The 10,604-nt window shown below is 44.1% G+C and overlaps 1 protein-coding gene across 1 annotated transcript in view; it reads right to left on the bottom strand.

The window, feature by feature from the left end:
- Positions 1–1,696, bottom strand: part of LOC102213197 (thyroid adenoma-associated protein homolog) — a 44,516-nt gene extending 42,820 nt beyond the window's left edge. Inside the window, exon 1 of the mRNA XM_005735130.1 lies at positions 1,590–1,696. Coding sequence (XP_005735187.1) covers positions 1,590–1,606 — 17 coding nt within the window. The 5' untranslated portion in view covers positions 1,607–1,696. The remainder of the gene's footprint in view (positions 1–1,589) is intronic.
- Positions 1,697–10,604: the final 8,908 nt, after the last annotated feature.

Raw genomic sequence — 10,604 nt, 5'->3', positions numbered from 1 at the left:
GGATGGCAATAACAGATGGAGGCATGGATGGTGTTTGTTTTTCCTGCAAGTCCTGAGTGTCAGTGCAGGTCAACACAAGAAGGAAAACCCAAAGCTGTTCATCAGCTAATCAGCAAAACATTTCATCTTTCCACGGAACGACACATAAACCACTTAATTGTACTGACACAGACAAACAGTTACTGTTATTAGTGGGTCAGTAGCTCATGGGATCAGACACTGAATGGCACAGTGATTTGTGTTCTCATTTTTGATGAATCCTGATGGCTGAGAATAGGCCAGAATCATATGAGTTGCCCCCAGCTCTGTCATCCTAGACGGGACTTATTTCCTGAATGTCACAGGAGTTTTCACACAAAGGCTTCAAAACACGAACGACTTGGTGTTATTCTCTTTTTATTCCTGCCCTGCACATTAGTGAAGTAAAGCTCTCGCTGCTGTCATATTATTTGTAAACGTCGACCCAGTTTATGTGTGGCCGCTGCAAAGTGTGTGCGTTCTATCAAGATTGTGACCACAGCGCTGCAAGAGGCCACAAGTGTGTGTGCGAGTGTGTGCGAGAGAAAACAACAGAGACAGTGTGCGAGCTTGACGTCATGTTTTCATCACTCGGATATTAATAACGCGCACATGCCCCCACATCAGCCGCCTGCACGCTTAATACACGCACGATACTCGAGATGGAGCACGGTGTGTGTATGAGAGAGAGGAGCGACTGCTGGTTAACTAATGACAGATTCTGGCAGCGATGAGTCCTGTGAATGTGAGCTACCATCATCAAACACGCTGTAAGAAGTTGAATCGTTAGATCGCGATCCAAACTACACACTGGAGAAGGTCCTAACAGGCTGACGCCGGCCCGTCACGTCGCCAGAGTCATCGCTGCAGCTCGGACACCCTCGCGGAGCCAGAAAAAGTCCAAAATGACACAACACAAGGATCGGTGTGAGGCCAAAACCCAACACTGACTCAGACCAGACGAACAATGCATTCCATCCTTTTTGGAAGGCGGCTGCCTCAAATTAGTGGTGATCTGGATGAGTTTGGGAGGTTTTCTTTCCCCAAAAACAAAGATACTCTGACCTGTGATGTCCTTAGATCTGGGCGCCGGGTTCCCGGCGCCGGGCGATCAAACGAGCAGACTCTGGGTACGCTCTGGTGAGCAAGAATTCACCTCGTCATCTTAATAAAAGCTCATCAGTGTAACCAAGCAGAGCTAGTAGGGCTAGTGTTGCTAACTCAGTGGCGCTGTGTTATCTGCTGTAGGGCCTGAGCACAGGAGACCTAAACCTGACCTCACACAGAAGAGGAGGAGTTGGTGGGGGGAGGGTGGCAGGTAACTGTGCCCCAACTTGAGGCCTGGACTTTTAGCAGGAGGGCAAGAGGTAGAGGGAAAGTAGGGGGGGGACTGCATGCAGATGGGTCAGCAGGCAGTCTCTTTGAAATGGAAGCCGGGGCAGGACATGAAGCGGACAGGGCCGGGGAGGGGGATGTACGGTGAGACAAGGAGCTATTCTTCTGGCGAGGGAGCTGGAAAAGAGGGATGGATGCTTATCTGTGTGTTTGTGTGTGGGCGTGTTTAGGATTACCGAGAAGCGAGCCACATGCGCTGACAGAGAGCTTCACCGATGCCGCTTCCTGCTGGCAGGGGTCTGTGTGAGTCAGTCTGGTAGGAGCGCAAGAGAAACAGCACCTGCAGACCGACACGTGCACACACACACACAAATTGAAAAAGACAGAATGGATATTTATTATACAGGAGTCAGAGTCACAGAATTATCTACAAGCCCTATAGAAACAGACTAAACTCCACTCATCTTTACATCTTGGCAGAGTGATATATACACATACATGTTACTGACACTCTGTTGTTCGAGTGGTTTTTCCCCTCTTTTTCAACCACATTGTGTGGCAGAGATCTAATAAAAGGAGAGTCTGATGCATGTAGACAGTAACTACTGAATCACAAGCTACAGTGTGTAAGTGTAGATAAAAGATGGACCTTGTAGGACGTGTTATCAGTGAAATGAATCGTGGTTTGCCTTAGACTCTAAAGGGTAAGCCACGCAATGACATCACACCTTAAAGGGATAGTGTAACATGTTTGGGTTTGCACTCAGTCTTAATAGGTTCATTATGAAATGAAGCATCAAACCACTACTGATGGGGATTTTCTACTGTTGGCTATATGACTGCATTTGGCAACAGGGTGAGCTCCTAAATGTTGGACTAAAGGGTGAGAAAACACTGTGCGCTGAATGAAACTTATATCATTTATGTAGATCTTTTTTTTTAGCTATAAGGTTGCGAATCATCAGTAATTACAAGACGATAAATACAAATTCCCTGGAGGAAAATTTACTTGGACACCAACCACGTCTGGACTACAGCACAAATACTCCTCTTTGTCTGGAATTTAATGGTTTTTATGGTGCATTTACAAACCAATCATAAAAAGAAATCTTACATGGGAAATTATTGTTAGACAGGCTTTCTGTCTTGTTTTATTTATTACACTGAGCCAAACAGCCCGGGACGCGAACATGTTAATCCTACACAGCAACTCCACCAACCACTAGTTGCTCAACCTAAATGACAAGAAGATGGTCAGAGTTGTCCCTTTTGATGTTCCCTCTTCTCCAGTAAATACTCAAAGCATACTTTGAAAGGTCAACACGCTGCTTGCTCCAAAGGAGCATCTTTCCATCCTGGCGTGTGACCTCTGGTCTCTGGACAGGAAAGCAAGAAGTTTCCCGATGAAGATTAAATCATTCTTTTCACTTCGGCCGATTTGCCAATGAGAGACTGAGCCAGTCTGCAGCAGGTGGACTGGTGGTTGGGAGTATTCAGAGGCCAGGACACAGGCTGGCTGGCTGGTTGGGGTGTGTATTCTGGGCCTTGGTAAGTATACTCTTTAAGCTGGGGCCATGGCCACAGACCAGTAGGAAGCCATTCATTACGCTATGCAGGGAAGGCAACGTGGGGAAAACCAGGGCGACCACGTAGCACCAAGCCTGGCCGCTGAGTTCTGGCCTGCCCCATCTCATCTCCTGCAGTCTCCACGCCCAGGCAACACCCACTGGCTCACACAAACAGCTTCCACACCTCCAGGTCCTTCTTCCTCTCGCTGTCAGCTCTCTCTCAGGGCTTTTCCACCTACGAGAAGCCAGAGCTGGAGCAGATTCCCAAACCAAATATTGAACATTTCCAAGTAATTTTGCTTCCCATTATTTCAAACATAAGAATATGTCTTCATTTTCACTGCCAGTTCCAACAAGCTCGGCAAAGGAAGTCATTCTAAAAGTAACCTATCACCCTGTTTGCTCACGGCCACGGTGCCAGACTAAAATAATCTTGTTTACCTGCGTGGATGATGAAATGTTGAATCTATTCTGGTGGGGGTTTAAATCTAGAAACTTCATCAAGTGTCTTTTAAAACTTGCTGCTGCACAGCCATACAGGATATTACAAAATAGTTGAGTTCTAAAGAAAGCTTGTGGGTCTGACTTTAACTCAATGGTGGCCTTGATTAGCTTACTGATATAAGAGCAGTTAATCATTTAACCACATTATTAAGATTTTATCACTTTGCTAAAATAAAAAAAGAAAGAAAAAGTTCAGATCAAAAAGTACTCCAGAGGGTTTTCGATATGCTTTGTGGTCTGTGCTGTTACTTCCAGTTTAGACAAGCACACGCCTGCTCATTAAAAGTTTGCTTGAGCAGCATCACCGGTTCCAGCACTGGTTCCAGTGTCCAAAGCAGAGAGCTCTGTCTTTTCTCCCTCTCTTGCTGCACTCCACAGTTACACCTCATCCACCGGGTTGGGAAGTCCCTGCATGGGAGGCTCAACCGGCTCAATCCAGCCCGGCACGGAGAAAACCGAAATATTTATAGAATTCCTCCTCCCAAAGACAGAGTGCAGAACTACACCCCACTGTGGGAGGAGATCCCGGGATAGGATCAAGCGTAAATGAATGGGAGACGATAAGACAGCAGCACAGAGACCTTCTGCAGGCTTATTTTTGTTGATCAAATGTCCGATTTCTTCCCCCTTGACTGCCTAAATGTGGATTTCCTGCTTTCTTGCTATTTCCTGCTTTCTTGCTACTTCTTCCCCACTTGTAGGAAAATGATCACATGACTTGTGGTCAAATAAACTGGTTCCGACATGAAAAACAAAAGCAGTACTGTGTATTGTATGATTATAATGTATAAGATGCTTAAAGGAGCTTGCACTATTATATACTGGCTTCCAGGAATCTTTTAAAACAACTAGGAGACAAGCGTATGTACTGTATACGTATGTATCAGCTCTTTGAATGCTGCAACAATAAAAAGAGATGAAGGTTGCAGACACAGTCCGTATAAAACACAGCATGGCGTGTCATAACCTGCATTCTCTCTGAAGACCACTAGATGGCAGGTGCTGTGATTGCAAACAGACCTGTGATCCTATAGAAATGTACAGAATAATGGCTTTGTGTCTTGACCCCTTAAAACACATTCATGCTGAGGTTGTGACTGATGACACGTAATCCAATGAGCAGCCAGTTTCCCAGTCAGTCCCATCCTTCCTCCACACATCTGTTTTTTCTGAAACTGAGATGAGGCGATTGTGAAAACGTTTGTCTTCGTATATCTAGGTGCATCTTTTATGCTGTATGGATACAGCTAGCTGGTTTAGCGCCCACTGTTTATTATTAAGGTAGAAAATAAATGCTACTGTAGTTATGCTTGCTCATTAAATATAAGTTAGACTTATGGCTCTCCTTAGGTGGTGAAGCAATTTCCACTTCGACATGATTTTCCAAGCAATAACAGATATGGTTAGCGAGTTAGCTGTGGCTGCATAGATTAGACAATGTTTGGTTCACATTATTAGCTGATAAACTCATATAAAAAATGGCCGGATACCAAATGAATTCTGGGAGTCTGGATAAATTAGCGGCTAAATCTTAACCACTTAAAACTGGCTTTTGCTATCTGACGGTCTTCTGTGTTAGCAGGCACACTGGAGTTAGCTAACATTAGCCAGAAGAAAGGCAGCTCCAGAGTGGATTTATTCTCAAGCATGCGCATCACATCCTTCAGATTTTCAGAGAAACATACTTCACATTCTTCAGATTAGATGTGACATGTTGTAAGTCCTTCAGAAGTCGCCCCAGACACTATTTGAGGGAATGGTGAGAGTTGGTAACATCGCTGGCAACAAAATACATTAAAATATGAAAAAAGTATCCAGTGTATGTGCTTCTATTTAAACATGGAGGTTTGCAAACATTGCAAATAATTGGCACAGCGGTCTAGTGGTCGCCTCACAGCCAGGAGGTTTTGGGTTTGCATGTGCCTGTGTGGGTTCTCTCTGGGTACTTAAACTTCCTCCCACAGTCCAAAGGCACACATGTTAGGTTTAGAGGCCATTCTAAAAGATCGGTAGATGTGAATGTTAGTGTGAAGGGTTGCAAGTCTGTCTTTGTTGAGCCCTGATTATACTGATTATACTGCGGACATGGACAGCTGGATACCCAACTGCCAATAAGTCATTCCTGTTATTCGTCTCTTTACTTCACTCCTTGAGGCACATTCATAGTTCGTGCATTGTAATGTAAATACTCTGCAGACGAGTCTACATGATCACAAAAAACATGCAGGAACGTGAACACAGACTCTCACGCTCACCGTATGATCGTGAAATTCACATCTTTTCACATCCCAGTGGAGCCGTGGATGCAGAAAGTATAATCGAGGCTTTAGTGCATTTATTCAAAACAGACATATTTATTATATCATATAAAAAGATATTTATCAATGCAGCTGTTTTAGATACTTTACAACCTCATAGTGTAACCACGCGTCCCCCTATAGCTGTGGATTGGAACTTCAGACAAAAAAAATACAAGAAAAACTTGAATTATGAAAATATCAAACCCTCCTTGTATGCCTTGTTCTCTAAGCAGACATTTAACTGTTTGTGTGTGCCTTTTTGTGTGTTGCAACAAGCCTCATTCTGCTTTTGGGTCCGTTAAAAATAGTGGTGGTGGATGTGAGGTCCCTTCAGACTCTGTTATCAGGCTGCCCTGCCGTCCCTCCCACTGCCGCAACCACAGACTGACCACATGTTGTTGCAAGCGCACATGCGCGCACATGCACACAGCAAGTGTAAGCGCAAATAATTGCACAGCAATCCGGGGCTCCGTCCAGTAAAACACATTCACAAAGAAACGCATAAATCGGCGTTCACATAAAAGCAGATAGAGGTTAGGCAGAGTGCGGACGCGCCCAATTAGACAAAAAGAGATCCAATAAAGACGAGCTAAATATAAAAAAAAACAAAAGAAACACACAAACTTTCCCTTGCCCTGCACGGCCGTATTCTTGCACAAACAAAGCTTATAAATGCACTCCATGTGCATGACTATATCACTGTTAACAGTTATAACAGAGCATCGCAGCTGGCCTCCAGGGAGTTGTTTGTTATTTTATTATGTCCAGAGGCGGGTGTACATACTGGTACTAGCAGCATAGGGGGTGTGCATGTGTGAAGGATTGACACTCAGCTGTCGAATATCCTGCAGTAGTAAAACAGGAGCTCCCTGAACAAGAGGCCAGGGGTTAGTTTACTTTGTACATAACAGAAGTAAAGATCAATGATATGAGTGGACAGCAACTAATGACCATAAACATGAGACATTACATTTGTACTTGGGCAAAACTGACAACTTTAAAATGGCTGAATATATATATACATTTTTAATGGAAACTGTCCGACAATATGGATTGGAAATAAGTGATAGACAAATCAATTCTGCAGAAGAAAGTCAGGACGTAAACTTATGAAGTTTACAGGCATCCAACGCTGGTAGGGAAATTGTCTCCAAATGTTGGACACAACACTAAGGCAGGACGTCACGATATATCATGATGTGAAGACAGACTAAACATATTCCTAAATAAGGTTTTGGACAAATTTAGTGAAGCTCATTATGAATCACATGAAGTCCTTTTGAATATACCCTATTTTCTGCACTATAAGGCGCACTTAAAATCCTTTAATTTTCTCAAAAATCGACAGTGCGCCTTATGTATGAATTCTGGTTGTGCTTACTGACAGCAAACCGATAGCAGCAACTTTGCTCATGCATGATTCATTTGCAGTTTTTAAACGGGTAGGGGTGAATATCTCCTGCTCTGACATCAGCTTGGGGCGACTGCTGCGTGAGGACTGCTGCGTGAGGACTACCTGCCGCCTGTGAGCGTTTTCGCACAGGCGAGGTGCCGATTGAAGCAACCGCTGATTGTTGAGAGTAAGAGCGATACGTGCTTCCATGTGAATAAGTCGTCATAAGTCTCCAATAACGCCAGAAAAAGTCTCAAGATTTGTCGCTAGTCGCTTTTTAGGAAAAAAAAGTCGCTAAGGCGGTGTGAAAACTTAGCGACAAAGTCGCTAAGTTTTCACACCGCCTTAGCGACACAGAGCAGCTGCGAGATAATTCTACATTAATGAATCAATGTTACGGACGAGGAGGAAGCAAGAAGTTGAGTAAAGTTTGCCTTATCTGACTGTTTTGTTTCACTTAATGCATCTTATAATCCGGTTCGCCTTATGGTCAGAAAAATACGGTATTCGATAAAGAGTGAACGGTTACAATATTAAATAATGCGATGTAATGCAACCACATTGCATAACCTAGAATTCATACAGACATCAAACAAAACCATCCATTGAGACGACTTGTGACTATAGGGGTTGCCAAATGAATAAATCCCTGATGTATGTTGATGTAGTGGGAAAAAATTAGACACAATAAAATGGGTTCAATATAAACCAACAAGGACATAAACCAAGAGTGGTTTATATCTACCACTGTAAGAAATGTTTTGGGCAGTTGCCCACTTTGCCCGGTTGGAGCTGCCACCTGTATGTTGACAAAATAGCACAAAACGTCTGACACCAATACCAGACACCTGGGATTCCCACTGGACTGGATATATCTGATGGCATTTTAAAAGCAGGCTGACTGGGTGTGCAGGCGCACACATTCTTTCTCTGGTTCAGCCCAGAGGCTTTTCTCAGAAAGCCCAGGCAGATCGCTGGCTAAAGGCAGCAGTCGTCAGGCCAAAAGAAAATTATTTGAAGACAGCAGAGAAGAATGCACTGAGGAAAGCTACACCAACGCAACTGCTGCCAGAGACGAGGCTACAACGATACTCCGAATTCAAGAGCCTCCTCAGTCTCATTTAGCCTCTGTTGTGAAAATACACAAAGGATTACATGTGTCGAGTTGGCCCTTCTCAAACCACCACAGGCCGCAGCTTTATATGTCTGGCCTGTACCCGGCGCTGTGGGCCAGGGCTGCTGCTGGCGCGTGTCGAGAGTGGAGTCCAGTGTCGGGTTGGGTTAGTGCCGGTCTATCCGGTGGGCTTGTTAAGCTTGGTCCAGATTGTATCAACAGAGGTTTTGGGCAAGACGGGGTGACTGAAGTGAATCCAGTGGTTTTCAGAGATGTTTGATCACCGGGAAGGGGTCTCACCCAGGCCACGCAGAAGACAGCACTGCCCTAAGTGCAACCAATTAATCAGGCTGACCAAATCCGGATGACGTAGAGAGAATCAGGCCAGGACATTGAAGCCTGCCTCGGATGAGTTCTGACTTCTGAAAACGCTGCGTACAGTGTCGGTGTATATCTAGAACTGCAGTGCATGCATGAAAATGTCCTATTTCTATCACACTACTGTAATATATTCTGCACAGAACATGTTATAGTCAAATAAGCTTTCCATCTCGAGAGGAAAAAACAAAACAAAAACCCAGATCAGTCTGTGCCACTAAAAGTTTGTAAAAGGTGAAGATACTGTTGTAAATTGAGAAATATAGTATGGAAATTTAAGACAAAGGCAACTCTTTCAATTCAGTTTTATCTTATTTATATAGCAACAGCAGTCACCTCAAGCTCTTTATGTTGCGAAGTAAAAGTGCCTAATAGGGTTGGGCGATTGGACGAATATATCGACAATCGACGATAGGCTGAGCCCATCGTTGATCGTTTTTACAGGGGCGATTTATTTATTTATTTGCCCATGAGTACGTTTGCTAATAACAATGGAGCTAATAGAAGCAGTCAACAGGAAGGAAAAATAAATAAATAGTAGCGCTGTTTTAACAGCACCCTCTTTCATCTGCGAGCACATGCCCCCTCCTCAGAGTGCGCCCAAATGCTTGTTGATGGAGCTGCAGAAGCTGGTGATAGCCTAGCATACTCAGCCGGATGGTGGACACGTGCATGCTCATGCAAGTTAGTCATGTTTGGGTACTTTGCTCGCACTATACGTCTGCACAAGCGGCACACCGCTTTCATCCTAAATTGGTGACTTTATATTTTTTTGTTTTTTTTAGTGCTGTCAGCGTTAACGCACCATCATGACGACTAACGCGATTAACAATTAACCCACCTGGAGCACAGACTGAGTCAAAATCCCTGAATTGTCTCCGTCAACGCATTTCGGCAGTTTATCCAAAGTTTGTTTATTCTGCGCTCCAGATTAGTTGATTGCGTAAAATTTTTTAATCACGTTAATCGTTATGACTGCGCTGACAGCCCTAATTTTTCTGGGAAATTAGTTTATCCATGTTTGGACTTCTGTGTTGTAAACGTGCAAATCAGTCCGTGCATGATTACACTGCTGCGGCCATCAAAAAGTCTGCGCATGCGTGAATATATCGCCCATCGTTGATTATTGGACTGATGTCGGTTGGACAATTTTTACATATCGCCCAACCCTAGTGCCTACAATAATATATACAAGAACCCAATATTCAGATGCCACTGTGAGCAAGCACTTGGTGACAGTGGGAAGGAAAAACTCTATTTTAACAGAAAGAAACCTTACGCAGAACCAGGATCAGTGAAGGCCGGCCTTCAAGGGACGAGCTTCGAGGCTGATCCATTAAGCTAAAATCAAAGTGCCTAAAACCGCAATTTCTCAAGTTGCCTCTGGCTGACTTCAAAAGCAAATCCCTCAGACTCCCATTTTAAAATGTCAGTGAATCCTAATGTTCTGTAAATCCCAGCAGTGACATCACCAATAGGCGCACTGCTGTCTGGATCCGGACCCAGAGGCCGTTCTTTAAGGACCCAGATTTACTAGATTTTGACAGACTGTTTGCATTTTATTCAGAGCAACGTTTCTTGTATTTACAGTAGGCCTATTTTGAACTTTCTCTGATTTATAATGTTCAGTACAAAAGAATTCTTATAATCGTGCAAAAAAAAAAAAAAAAAATAGCCAAAAAAAGTGTCTGATGGAAACATTTCCTTGTATCCGACTTATTACCGCCTGTGTGAAAGTCAGCAGGGTGGCAGAGCCGGCCTCGGTAGCGGTGATGGTTCCCGGCTCCGCGCTCGGCCCACTAACAGTTGTTCTTTGACAATAACAGAGGAAGTAATTTCTCCCTCGAGCAAAAAAACATCTGCTACCTGTTATACACAAACACACACAGCGACGCACATTAACATACATCAGACAGGCCCCGGGGCCAAAACCAGAATCCTCGTAAGCTCGGTGTAAACAGCGCCAGAGTGTGGCATACATGAACGTGCACACG

Source organism: Pundamilia nyererei, unplaced genomic scaffold (genome assembly GCF_000239375.1).
Source record: "Pundamilia nyererei isolate P.nyererei 1_Seehausen unplaced genomic scaffold, PunNye1.0 scaffold00062, whole genome shotgun sequence".
In the NCBI taxonomy this organism is placed as follows: Eukaryota; Metazoa; Chordata; class Actinopteri; order Cichliformes; family Cichlidae; genus Pundamilia; species Pundamilia nyererei.
This window is presented reverse-complemented; position numbering and strand designations above follow the sequence as displayed.